We start from the raw sequence: 13,718 nt of genomic DNA, 5'->3' as shown, positions 1-13,718 counted from the left end.
GTACTTAGTGGATATTTAAGGAATCTGCTCCAGTGTTATTGTCTACCTGTTTCATTCTATCGAGGTCTAACGACTCTGTGTCGCTGCCACCGCCCGCGGCCCGTACCCTACACACAAACACAATGATTCTCTGTTAGATCGGCTGTTGTTTCTCTACATCACTGTTGTATTTAATAAGCTGTGCAGTGTCCAGTTCTCACCTTGAAGCCATTGCTCTGTCTGCAGAGTTAGCTCGGTCCCACGGCTTCTTTGCACCATCTAGACAACACAACAGGAGGTTAGAGAGAAAACAGAAGAGATTTACTGACAACTCAATACGTGCCGATTCTGAGCCTAGGCATACAAAAAGAAGAAGATGCTCAAAAAGAGATACTTGTAGCTCAATCACCAGGATCATCCTAATCATAAACATCATCAGTTCTGCTTTTAGGAGTTAAAACAGGCTTTTTCTTTATGAATAGTCTGACTTGTGCCTCTTTTTTCAATTAACTACCTCCCCAGAGACCCTTGAAGCATCTGCATACATATGAAACTGTAAAAGAGGCAACATCAAATTGGTTTTATGGAAAATGTAAAATAAGAGTCAGATATTAGTTCAAAAGATCTTCATTCACCTGTCAAACGTATAGTTGAAGATCTTATCTATATAGATTTGCTTTCTCCTCATTAATCATGACTTTTAGCCTATTTTGGTATAAATAAGCAAGTTATTAGCAGAAATTAATACAATTTTAAAAATAACTCAAAGTTTTAATCAGCCTTTTTGCAACATAACAGACAAACTGCATAATTAAATTACATTTTAAACCCATTAAGTCATTCATAAGAGACTTGGTGCATTTTATTTAATATAACTCAAAATGTCACAGTGTTTTTAAATCTACTTTGCATTGGCATTGGTCTTCATTTTACTGTAAAAGTGCTCACATCTTAATGTGGAATAAATCCCTAAACTCACTAAATTTACTCCACATTTCCTTTGATTTATAGCATCAAGGGATTCACAACAACTAAAAGATTAAAATCCAAGGCCTGTGTACGACTTTTAGGTTTTTAAACATTTATTTTGAAACAGCAGTATATATGCCACTTTGATATGAGACCGACACTGGCCCCATTTCAGTTTTTGCCATTTAATCATCCTGTTGTTTTGATGGAAAAGGATGGATGAAGTCCTATCACAAAATAAATTATTTCAAGAGTAAAAGATGAGCATTTTATTTCTAATGTGGCAAATAAGAAGTTGAATCAATGAGCATGAAATTTGATAATTAGTTGACTATAGGTTGTTTGCAATTACATGATCCTAAATATCCATTATGCGACAACCATAAGGAATGAATGTGATAGGAGGAAAGTTAGTACGTTAAAGCTCTAAATGGACCTGTATGTTGCAGTTATCATCAGAAAATTTCAGAGCATGATTACTACATTTTACAAAAATAGATTTTTTTCCACAGCTTAAGTTTATCTGGCATGGAGGTGATCAATATCAGAAGAACTCAGTCCTGCAGACGTTTTAGCATTTGGTGTCATAGACAGCTGAAGGGAAATACGAGTCTAGAGGAGTCTTGTACTGAGCTAAGAGGCTACCTGAGCCCCTTTAACATATAAAAAACTCCTTATTTTGTCCCAAACATGCTTTTAATTGAAACAGTGATGTACTATTAACAAAATTAATCTTGTGGGGTCAGCGAGTGAGTGAAGATGTGTTGTTCACAAATGAGCCTGTTCTACAAAATGGCTCTCTAATGTGAGCAGCTAGCTCTGTTTGAGTGCCAGTTTTCTGTCCTCCATCCTTTGCTGTTATTTAATCCACATTTTAAAAAGCCAAACTGCTAACTAATGAATTTCCGTAACCAAACAACCAGCTCTACTGATCTGGGCAAAATGATCTGGAGCGAGGCTGGATGGACATCAGCTGAGGAAACAGAGACAACATCAAAGTTTAATGTGCTAAACTGTGACAAAACTGTGACACTGTGGTGTATTTTTCTGTGCTGTTGACTGATCTCCACTGATTGGCTGAGAAAAATCCTTCTACTGTATCACAGAGAGTTGGGGGATGCTACCAGAAGTGACCATTTATGGTTCTTTGCCCCACAAAAGGTAAAGTTTTTGCTGGCGGATAGTAAAAGGACCATTACAAAATATTGGCTCCACCCGACTGCTGTCCTGTTTAAAAGAATTATTAATAGTTGAATCTTTTGGATCAGACTACCTACTTCATACGGCTTCAAAAAGAACCGGTGGAAAAAATGTTATACTGTCTATCCTTAGCTAGCAATACAAACCTACAGTGATGACTAAGTGAGCTTTGTGAAATGACTCATTTGAAGGGATTTTTTTGCCTTCAGGATCAGTTCCTCCCCTGACATTATGAACACTTGCCTTTTTATTTTGTGCCTGTGTTTGGTGTGTTACCATTGTTCTATTTTAAAATGTCTACAGATAAAATAGACAACAGAGAAATAGAAATATATGATGTTGTGCTAAATCATAGTTCAGTGAGCCTGGTGTCCTCACCTGTGGCGTTTTGTCCACTCCGAGTGCTGGGTGATGGTGAATTTGGGTCATCCTGAAGGAAGATAAAGAATTTATCAGCATTAGTTTATCCACTATTATTATAATCATGAACTGTGCTGCATAACTAAATGATTTAATCAGTCAAAAACAAAATGTTTGTATGCCATCTTTATCTCATTACCATCATAATGGCTGTGTTTCTGTTTGCCTTCATTTAAACTCACTTTCCAAATAAAGAAAGCCATAATTTAAAAATATTTGGATCATTAATACACTAATTTAATCCTCCCTTAACATCACTCCCATCACTTCTTTCAGTAATCATCCCATTAACAGTAATTCAGCATGATAAACAAAGCATTCACTCACGTTTTGGCTGTCGTCTGGCTTCTCTGAAGCTGCTTTCCTTCTGGGGAAAAGAAGAAGCCTCGATTAAGAACTAAAGTCAATGTCATCATTCAGTCTAATTATAATAAACCCACACACTGATTTAAAGCTATAATGACTTCTTATGTCTACTGTGGCTGCAGGACATCAATGTAAACCAGCTCAGTGGTTTTCTGGACTCATCACTCTGACCTTCGTGCCAGCAGAGCGTTCATCTCCTCCATCAGTCCTCCACTGCCTCCACTCGTTCTGTTGGCATCATTTTTGGCGCTTGAAGAGCTGTCATCAGGCTGTGAAAGGGGAGAGGAATGGCACCCCGAGTCAGATATGCACAAATAACAAACTTCTCAAGAGTGTCAGGCATGTCAGGTGGAGATAAGCCTGTTATTTTCTGTCTGACTGCTGGAAGATTCATCAAAACATCAAAGCCACCAAGATGAAACTGCATCTCACTCTTTGAACGCGCCGCAGTTTGGCTCCTGCGATCATAGCGGCAAGACCTGTCGCTGCCGGGGGCTCGTCTCCATGACTTCCTCCGCCGAGGGGGAGAGGAGGAGGGAGAGGAGGTTGGGGTGCCATTGGAGGGGGTCCTGGAGGAGGTGGAGGGGGAGGAGGACCACCCATGTTCATAGGGGGAGGGACTACAGGGGGGGCCACTGAGAGCACAGCAGGGTGGCCTTGGAAAGGAGAACCTGCAGGGAGAGAGGGGAGCGAGCTGTCAGTCATACGTGGGTATTTTGGTTCAACAAACAAACAAATAACAAATACATAAATAATTACATAAAAAGATCAAAGAATAAATGAATAACCCAACCCTATTTAAAATTGGGCTCTTCAAAAAATATTGGAAAATATTACCATAAAAAATAAACTCTTTGGGAAAAAACGTTGATAGTAAAATCAAACAAACAAAAAACAAAAAACAACAACAAAAAAAAAAAATCCAGGAAAAAGTACCTGATTAAAAACTGCAAATCTGATTAAAAAGTTACAGTAGAAAATAACTGGTCAATTTAAAAAGTTTATTTAAAGAATAACAATAAAAAAGTTTCTTTAAAAAAAGTTTAAAAACTTTATCAGTTAAAAGGAAATCTTTTAAAAAATATATATACTGGAAAAGATACTTTATAAAAAAAAAGACCTGAACAAACACACACAAAAAAACCCCAAATAATTAAAATCAAAACTCCCCCACCCCATAACATGAGACTCAAACTATTTACCTTCATATTTTTATTTCATAAACAGAGAATTTCAATGCAAACACTTGGCTTTAAGAGACATTAACATTACTTAAAGTGTATGTCAGTTCACAAGCAATGAATGAGCCACTGCCATTCATTTTGTTCTGCTCATCTCACTTTGTGACCCAGTGAAGACTTTCGATGTTGTGTTAATATCTCCTAAGGCACTGATAAATTGTGAAAGTCAGAAAGCGGGTGGCACAGTAGGATGCTTAAGAAAGTGTCACCAGTAAATCCAACACCAGTTAAATTGTGACACTGGTTCCATCGATCAGACAAAATATATGATAAAATGGGGACATGGGTTAAAAAGTCTGGCTGTGTTTTGGGACCTAGAATTACAACATAACAAAGTGTTTTTTTTCCTTAGTTTTAACTGGAGGCCCACCTGCAGTATATCTAGAGCCCACCAGGTGACCCTGGCCCACACTTTGGGAAGCGCTGCTCTAGGGTTTGCAGGGAATGGTCCAAAAAAGAGAAAATTTTCTGTGGGTGGCAGTTCTTCAGGCCAAAATGCCTTTTTATGGCAGAGTTTAGAGGAGAATGGCTCCAGCTGAAAGGCAGCAATAAAAGTCAAATAACCACTGGCTATAACTGAATAGGAGAGCTGCCAGGAATCATGGACCCCATGAAAAATTTCACTGAGAGCCCTGCCACCACAATCCCCCAAACATATCCGACACAATTACTCTAATCTCAGCTATGCTGCCATGTGATTGGCTGATTGATTGCATTACTGAGCAGTTGAACAGGTGTACCTAATGAAGTGGTCAGTGAGTGTGCCTTACAGTAAAATATATCGTACAAATTGTAAAAACAAAACTTGGCATTGTGTTGTGAGTACCTGAGTTGGATGACCGTCGCTCCCGCTCCATGTGTGCCTGCATCTGCTGCTGCTGCTCCATCATCTGCCTAAAGGGACAGAGAGGAAACACAGGGAGCCACATGAAATCACAAATGTCACCTCTCATCCGTGCTTCTGTCACGTTACTGTCCCACAGAAGCAGAGCTGCCAAATACCTCACAGCAGCAGCAGCAGCCAGAGAAAAGTCATCCTGCCTCACACTTCAAACATCAGCAGGTCCAAAGAAAAGTGACAAGAAAACCAAAAAAGGCTCCGAACACTGTAGGAGGCACTGTGCACAAGCTGTGAGCAAAAAACATGCTAAATATAGGAAGAATAAATCTTCAAGAAAGTTGTTTGTTGTCCTTCTTTTCTCCAGAGTGTTACATCTGGAAAAGGAAAAATGTTTTTTTTCTGTTTGGTCTATAAAGTTAAATTTCAGTCTAGAAAATGTCTGCTTTAAACCATTACATCATAGATTGGCTTACAGCAAATATTATCTTGAGAACAGCTTTTATTTGATTGTGTAATCAGAGTCTTTATTCTGCTGAAAACAGCTGCCTATATCAAAGAATCCTCATTACAGAAGTAAGACCAGAAAATTGCAATAAGTTAGGGGATTTAAAATCAAAACAGCTAAAACATGCTAAAACTACACAGGCTTGTTTAAAGATTCTCCTCAGCTTTTAATACTGTGTTGGTTTGTCACTATTGCATTACCTTTGTTAGTTATGTAGTCATTTGACTTTTTGTATAAATCAAACGTTTAGTCAGTGCAGCTTTAAAGGAATTATGCAAATGTAAATTTTGCTTGGGGTGGAAATTAAACATAGTTCACCTAACTACAAAAACTGATGTAAAACTAATGAGCTTTTAACTGGTTATTAAAAAGACTGAAATGTTCATTATTTTTATGATATCAACAAGACAGATTTTTTTCTACAGCCAATAATTATCTTTTTTATGTGACAGTGCTGTGTCAGATGAATATGATTAAAGACATGCTGCACAATATGTCTTTCCATGCCTTCAGCTGGTATCAGCCAGGGACCAGAAGCATTTGTTTTTTGGGGTTGTCCCTCTGTAAGCCAGTACATATTACTACTGTACTAGTAATCCTGGCCATTCTTCTGAAAGTGATATCTTAAAAATTGCTTTGAGAGATTTTTTTTCCCAAATTTTGCATAAATGGCCAAAGTGATTCAAGGATGGACTGATTAGATTTTGGACATCATAGGTCAAAGGTTAAGGAGACTAGGCCTCATGTTCACCCCTGGTGTGTGAATGTGATTAGTTTTGCACACATTCACTCTGACACAAGAATGCAGTGATTGGATTTCTGAGGTCAAAGTCAAGGTCATTTGGTCTTTTTTCATCCCTTGCTTCTAAGTAAGCACAATTTTCCACCCCGTACAATTTCTTAAGAATGCTTTGAAGGATTTTCTTCAAGAACTTTGCAAAAATGTCCACAATGACGAAAGGGAAATTAATACGTTTTAGAAGTACAAGATTAAGGTCAAAAACCTCCTGATGTATAATCACCAGATGGTAGCTCTAGTTGTTGTTTTTTTCTTTTTAAATTTAGTTTTAAGAGCAAATATTCTTATTGAGTTATATATATTACATTCTTAAAATAAACCAGGATTAGATTTTTTTATTTAGAAATGTTCCTCAGACATGTACAGGACAAATTCAGCAAAGGCACAAGGGGTGCTGCTTTGCACAGAGGGTACCAAAGTTGTATAAATTTAAAGGTACAGTGCGTAACATTTAGTAGCATTTAGTGAAGCAAGCTTACTAAAAATAGAACATAATTGTAAGAATCTTGTAAGAATCCCATGACCAGTGCATAGAGGACTATAATCTTGTTATATGAGCACCTGCTCTATCAAATGAGCTAAACCACTGTCAAATGACTGTTTCTTAGACTGAATATTTACATTCATTTTAGTTTTGTTAACTTAAAGTCTTACACATAAGGAATCCACATCTACACCCTGCCATCTTGCGACACCATGTTTAATGTAGCACAGAAGGGACCGAGTAACACTGGTGGGTTAGTCACTGATTGCTGAAGCTTGCAATTGAGAATTTCACTGTCAGAGGTTGTTAAAATTCTCAGTATGACACATTGTACCTTTAAAGTCCCATAGTAAACACACAGTATGTAACAAAAATGCTTATTTTGAAGAAAAAATTTTTATAAGTCCCACTCAAACTGCAGTTAATAATACACTCTGTAAGATATAAGAGAACAGTGGGTTAGCTGTTGTTAAATGTTGCCAAACTGGTAAAGTTGGGGCTTTTATAGAGCATCTTCAGTTTCCATTACTCTAACTTTTGTGTACTACTGCCTCTGAATAGAATCCAAGTATCTCTCATGCACACCTCATTTTCAGGGTGCTTTGATTTGAGTAGTTTGACATCTGCCCATCTTCCAATAACTTTTAAACCTTTCTGCACAGTTTCCTCTCTAAATCCCTCCCTCCCTGTCTGTCCAAACTCATATCATACCCCTTGATCTTTGTCCACTCTCAAACGTACAACTTCCTCTGACCCATTAAACCCTCTCCTCATCTCCGTCTTTGATGCGAGAAGCATATGTGTGTCATGACCCTGGAGAGGGAGGAGAAAGTGGTCCTGGAGTGGAAGTGGAATTTTCCAGCTGTTTGTTGGAGAGCAGAAATGCTGAGGCAGCAAACCTTCCTGATGTGACAGCAGTGCACACCCACACATATACACAGCAGGAGCAGAGCTGCTGAGTAACACTGTCCAGGCTGCTACCGCTGGAGAGAGAGAGAGCTCAGCCCAATTAATTTACATCCGCAGACATGCACACACAAACAAACAGGAAATCCACTCGCATAAGCACACAATCTCTCAGCAGAATCACAGATGTAATCCTTTGTGCAAGAGGTACAGTTTAGTAGACATTAGATCAGACAGAGCAGTAACTCTGGTCATATTTGTTCTCTTAATCTCTGGCATTTGGCTGAACCAATAGGCAGAGCTGGAAAAGGTTTAAAAACAGTAACAAAGACCTTGCTGTGCCTTGCTGTGTCTCTGAGGAGTTATAGCCTCGGTGGTACAAACACAGGATGCTTAGTAAGCAAGGGTAATCGCCCCATCATTTTAAACTCTACTCATCCATTTATTTTGGATTATTCAATCTCTCTCTCTATGATGCTTTAAAAGGGAATATTTTGTGTTTATCATTTTAAAGCTCACTGTTTTTGTGTGACTGTGCCCACAGGAGTCGTTCATGTAGAGGGTATAATAAAGAGGAGGGGGATAAAAGAGAAAAGGAGCGAGAGTCCCAGAGGTCAGCCGTCTGCTTATCTTAGCTGTCAAGGTTCATATTTTGTCTTTGTGCAGGCTGTCAAACACATGGGACTGCACTTATGACCATAATCCTTGTAAAATTCTCATTTTTGGCTGAGTTCACTCAGAGTTCATCCACTGGTTTGGACATGATTTGAGTAAATGTCCTGGAAAAGCCTAAATAAAACACAAGCAGTCAACCGGTCATCATTTTGGAGGCAGCTGGTTAATGTTTCATCACTGTTGGAAGGATCTATATATAGCTGTTACCTGTTTTATATCTTGAATCTCTTTGTAGTGGCAATGTGAATGTGTACCTGTTTTTTAGGTGCATTTCCTACCTCTGTGCTATTCTCTGTTTTTTTTACAGAAGAAGCAGAGATTGATCGCCTTGTTTAAGCATGTTTTGACCAAGTTTGGCAACATGACAGCTTCAAAAGTTATTGCTGAGTTAAATTCTTCACAGAGAGCTTGGACGGATGTTTTCATATCTATCTGATGCTATGCTAAGAGAATAATGGGTGTGCTTCAAGATTTAGTGTCAGGCCCCATATAATTTTGAATTTATATTAATAATTCTCATACATTTCCACAGTAACTGCAAGGGTCACTGTAGAGCAGTGGTTCCCAACCATTTTTACAAGGCCCTCCCACTACTCATATCTCAGAAAAGCTAAGCCACTCCAAGACCCAAATGAAAAAAATAAAACATCAATTTAAACTGTTTTCATTGACATAATCCCACCAAAGTAGGGCATCAAACACTTGTTCTTGACAAAAAAACACTCTATAAATCATCTGTTATGGTTCTAATCATGATTTTAAAAAATGTATGCACATCTTATTTCCACAACCTAAAGGAAGACAGAGCCCTGCGCCCCTCTTGAGATATTTGGTACCCCCCTAAGGTGAGCCCGGGCCCCAGGTTAGGAACCAATGCAGCAGAGAATCACAGACTGGCTTGACAAATAATGTCTCAGCCATAGGTAGTTTTACAATTAAAGACAGATAATAGTCTGGGGCCTTGTGCACCATGAGGCCTCAAGATAGTCATTTTACTGTAGATGTGCATCTAATATCAGGTTCAGGTAGAGTTTCCATTAGCCAGCATTTGCTGGTCTTTGCCCAGTTTCACAGGCAGAAATCCAGCAGATAAAAATATTAACGGCCAAAATGTCCAAATATGCAAATTACCAAATGACTAAATAGTGTTACCTATATTATATTACCTATAATATATATTGCAAGAATCCTTCAATATGAACTTTAATATAAAGTTATTTTGCTAACACACACTTTCGGTTTGGTGATGGGGTTGTTTATCTACAACCCAGTGGGCAAAGATCTAAATGGCTAATTTAGGAGTGTGAATTTTCATGTGATCAACTGGGATGATGTCCAACAAAGCTGAACTACTGATAGATAAGTGGCATAAACAGCAATACAACAGGGATGAGGACAGACCTGGTCAGAGCAGGCAGTTGTAGTGGACTTCAATGAGTGGATAAATCTACCCATGACAAATTCTCTGACAAAAGAACTGTATTCAATATAGAATCATGTCATGCAGAAGGGCGACGAGAGCACTGTCTCACCTCCCTGTTCATGGGTGTTGGGGTGGGTGTTCATGCTAGGAGTGTCCTGGCTAATCAGTGGCAGTGTGGGAAGAGCTATAGATGAGATAAGGACTGTACTGAACTATCAACTGTGGACCCTTTTGTCTTTCTAAGGACAACTCCAAAAAAACCACAATGGTTGGATTTCCTGCTTCAGTGCAGGTTACAGTTAAGATCATCAGTTTATGAGGACTAATATGGAACAACTGACGGTAAGGGTCAATGTTTATTTATAATGCCAAGTTTTAAGGTGGTGTCTAGGTAACAAAGCACTGGTTAGTTATTTGTTTGGGTGAGTCATTGGTGTTTTCAGGGGAGGATATTATTTGACTACTGTAAATTGCTAAGAATAGGGAAGCAGCTAAGGTGCTAATAAGCTAACGGAGCCAACATTAAGCTAAGTGCTTTTGTGTATGTGTTAAGCATAGTTGTGTACTTTGCAAATGACTGTAGGAAAGCTCAGAGTTCTCATTGTATTTGTTTAGACAACTTACACGAAGACAAAAGAATGTTTTTCTCAGTCATTTACAAGGTTTGGCCATGTGTAATATGTGTCAGGTAGGGTGTAATAACAGGGTAACAATTGTGTGTTTTCGACTGTCTTGGTCTTAGAAACCAAGATTTGGAAATCAGAATGTGTCTCCAGTCCCAACTTTGCACAGACATGAAGCCACATCACAGTTTCTTTACGTTTACATTTTATTAATGTTACATTCAGGGTAACCCTAACCCTAGTGGGGTCCAATACCCTGAAAAGCTGTTCAATATTTTCATATCAAGAAAAATTATAGTTTTTTTAAATAAATATTTAAACAATGAATAGGTGGATTCCCCTACAAACAACTAAATCAAGCACCTGGCCCTTGAGTGTGGGCTCTTGTACTACGTGAGTGAAGTCAAAATATTTCAGGATGTCCATAGACTCAACAGTGACTGCGAGACAGATATGTATGTTAAATCACCTAAAATAAAAATGTTATATTTAGAAATAAAGTATGATTGAAATTCTGAAAAACTTATCAGAATATGGTTGGATTGTTGCCTGTATGTTATAAAAGACTGGATGAAAGATCCCACTCAATGGCCTGACTTGTCATTCCCAGTTATCTTTAGCTGCGTGGTTGAATTTCATGGTAAGAGATGAAATCACATTTTAGTGAATATGATAAATTAAACTTGACATAATATCAAACGGCTCGGACAAAGCTTGTCCTTCTGCCAGATGGCCTGCACACCGTGTTCTTTCCTACTCAGCTCAGTGCTTTGGTTTGATAAATATAAAAGTAAAATAGAAAAGATTTGGATTTTTAAAGTTTATTTTCAAAGCAGAAAGCAAAACAGTAGCTCTTGAGCACTTAGGTAAATTTTCCACTTTTACTTTACATTTTGCAGGCACTCGCTTTGCATCTATAGCAGCTTTCTTGTTTTGGTTTATTCTTAAAGCTTTCACTGCCATAGGTCTAATGAACCACTTTACTCAGCACCAAAAAGCAGACAGAGATAGCAACAAAATATTCTACATTATGGAGCATTTAGCCTCTTAACACACACTTTAATCAGATCTAAATGACAAGAAAATCAGAGCCAAAAGGAACTGTTTCTGGTCTGTTATGCCTTTATTCAGATAAGACAGGGGATAAAGTTAGAAACTGAGGAGTGAGAGTGAGGAATGACGAGCGGTAAAGGAGCCATGGGGCTGATTTGAACCCAAGCTGCCCCCATTTGAGGATGACATAATCTGTAGGCCAGTGGTTATCAACTGGTGTTGTGTCAGGCCCACCACCTCCCTTATAACAACAACCCAAATTTTCTAATTACTTCAATAATAACCAAATGTTTTTAATGAAAAATGGAGCTGTTTGGACTTGAGATAAAAAGCAGGTTACAGAACAGTGAGACACATTTATTCCTTTATGGTCGTGAGATGCCTTGGAAAAAGTAATTATTATTCCTTCAAAATAAAAGCACACATCTGCGACCCACTGGAATTAGCTTTGCGACTCACTTTTGGGTCCTGACCCACCAGTTGAGAATGAAGCTATAGGCTATGCCCACTACAAAAACCTTGCTGACAGTATTTAAGTATGCTTTATTTTTGTTGTTGTTTGTTGTTGTGCTGAAAATCAGTTTAGCCTGGATTATTTTTACACAAAGCAAATCTGTTCGGACCTTAAAGAAAAGCCACTAATGTTTAAGAGTTTATTTTAGTGGCTGACTTCCTGTTGGAACTCACCAGGACGGAAACCGAAAGATCCAGCAACACCTTTAAAAACACTGACGTGTTTTGGTGCATAGCCTTCATCAGGGTCAGGATGTTGTTTTTTTAAATTACAAGTGTTTCTAGAGCTTTCCTTCAGGACTTTATTCAAAGTTGGTGAGGCTGTGCCAGAATTACCTACGTCAGGATTCACCACTATGACAGAACCTTTCTTAACTCTTGGACAACTAGTTATGCACTTTAATTTCATCCACCCAGGTGGAACGGGCTCAGGGGCTGTATTTTTAAAACTGGTTAGGAGGCACCATGGATCCAATTATCCAAAGTCAAACTTTTCACCAGGCCTGCTGAATGTACCAGCTTTCATGAGTTTTGAGGCATATTAAAGCCTCCAAATTTGCAGCGAAGGCAAGCTCAGCTTTGGTCGCCCCCTCTCTCTTTCCATAATTCATGACATAAAATAATAATAACCCTAAGGATGATGATAAGGTCCTAACTCCCAGGATGCTTGCAACCTAATAACATAAGTTTACAGTTTCAGAATTTTACCTCGCTCTCTGAGCTTCAATCTCATCTGACGTTGGTCCGTTCTGGACTTGACGCTGCACAGCTGGACCTGAAGACACAAACGACAGCAGAGAGAGGGAGAAAGAAAAAGACAGAGATGAAGTGGAGTTAATCCATTATAAGCAGTGTAATGTTAATTGAAATTAGTCCCAGAGGAGACAATTAACTTCCAAATGACAGGGAATTAAACAGCAGTTGATCATTATGTCTTCTTTCTTGTGTAAGGGCTAATGTGCAATGAAAAGCATATTAATCCCTCACTCTAGGTAAATTAACATAAATTGATTAATCCACTTGTTCAGCACAGAGCAAGGAAGACATAATATAAAGAAAGTCTGTGTGCCCCTGCTGTCACACTGCTCATGTGTTTACCCTTGTGACATTGAATTCCCTGTTAGAGAGCAAAAATCACCAACAATTACATACAGAGCCTATAAAAAGTGTTCATCCCCTTGGATATTTCACCCTTTTATTGATTTTTGAATCAATCATTGTCAATAAAATTAGACTTTTTAAAAGTGGTTGAATATTCATGGAGTCACTTTTTTTGTTTCAGTGACATTACTTTGTAGAAAGCTGTTTTCATTTTGACATTGAAGAGGGTTGTTCCATTTCTTTTAGTGGAATGCTAAATTATATTGACATTCATAGATTTACAAAATCAATGAAAAAGAAAAACATCAAAGGGGTGAATATTTTTCAAAGGTACTGCAGGAAGCAACACACAACAAGTCAGACACAGGGTTTTTTAGAACTGAAACGAGTGTTTTGTGTTATCAGATCTTATAAACAGAGCAGTTGAGTGAGGTCTGGATCGTGTTTGGCACTGAACTGAAAACAGAGAGAATTCTGTGGCTTCAGGTATTTGACAATCTGCATCTTTTCACATGTGCTTTTGAGGTCAAATATCACAAAGGAAATAGATTTACTTCATAATTTTGTGCTTTTATCCTTTTTTGCAGGATTGCTTCATAAAGGTTTGAATTCAGATCACA

The 13,718-nt window shown here is 38.2% G+C and overlaps 1 protein-coding gene across 3 annotated transcripts in view; it reads right to left on the bottom strand.

Moving 5' to 3' along the window:
• evlb (Enah/Vasp-like b) overlaps positions 1 to 13,718 on the bottom strand; it is a 99,540-nt gene that overhangs the window by 4,509 nt on the left and 81,313 nt on the right. For 2 of the 3 annotated variants that reach the window (XM_041805696.1, XM_041805694.1), the window contains exons 4-11: positions 12,706 to 12,772; positions 5,002 to 5,069; positions 3,367 to 3,605; positions 3,106 to 3,203; positions 2,896 to 2,935; positions 2,527 to 2,578; positions 201 to 258; positions 47 to 107 (exon numbers count right to left, since the gene is read on the bottom strand). In XM_041805696.1, the coding sequence (XP_041661630.1) occupies positions 47 to 107; positions 201 to 258; positions 2,527 to 2,578; positions 2,896 to 2,935; positions 3,106 to 3,203; positions 3,367 to 3,605; positions 5,002 to 5,069; positions 12,706 to 12,772 (683 nt within the window). The remainder of the gene's footprint in view (positions 1 to 46; positions 108 to 200; positions 259 to 2,526; positions 2,579 to 2,895; positions 2,936 to 3,105; positions 3,204 to 3,366; positions 3,606 to 5,001; positions 5,070 to 12,705; positions 12,773 to 13,718) is intronic. The other variant, XM_041805695.1, reaches the window with a different exon arrangement.

The sequence above is a fragment of the Cheilinus undulatus genome, linkage group 14 (genome assembly GCF_018320785.1).
Source record: "Cheilinus undulatus linkage group 14, ASM1832078v1, whole genome shotgun sequence".
NCBI classification, from domain to species: domain Eukaryota; kingdom Metazoa; phylum Chordata; class Actinopteri; order Labriformes; family Labridae; genus Cheilinus; species Cheilinus undulatus.
This window is presented reverse-complemented; position numbering and strand designations above follow the sequence as displayed.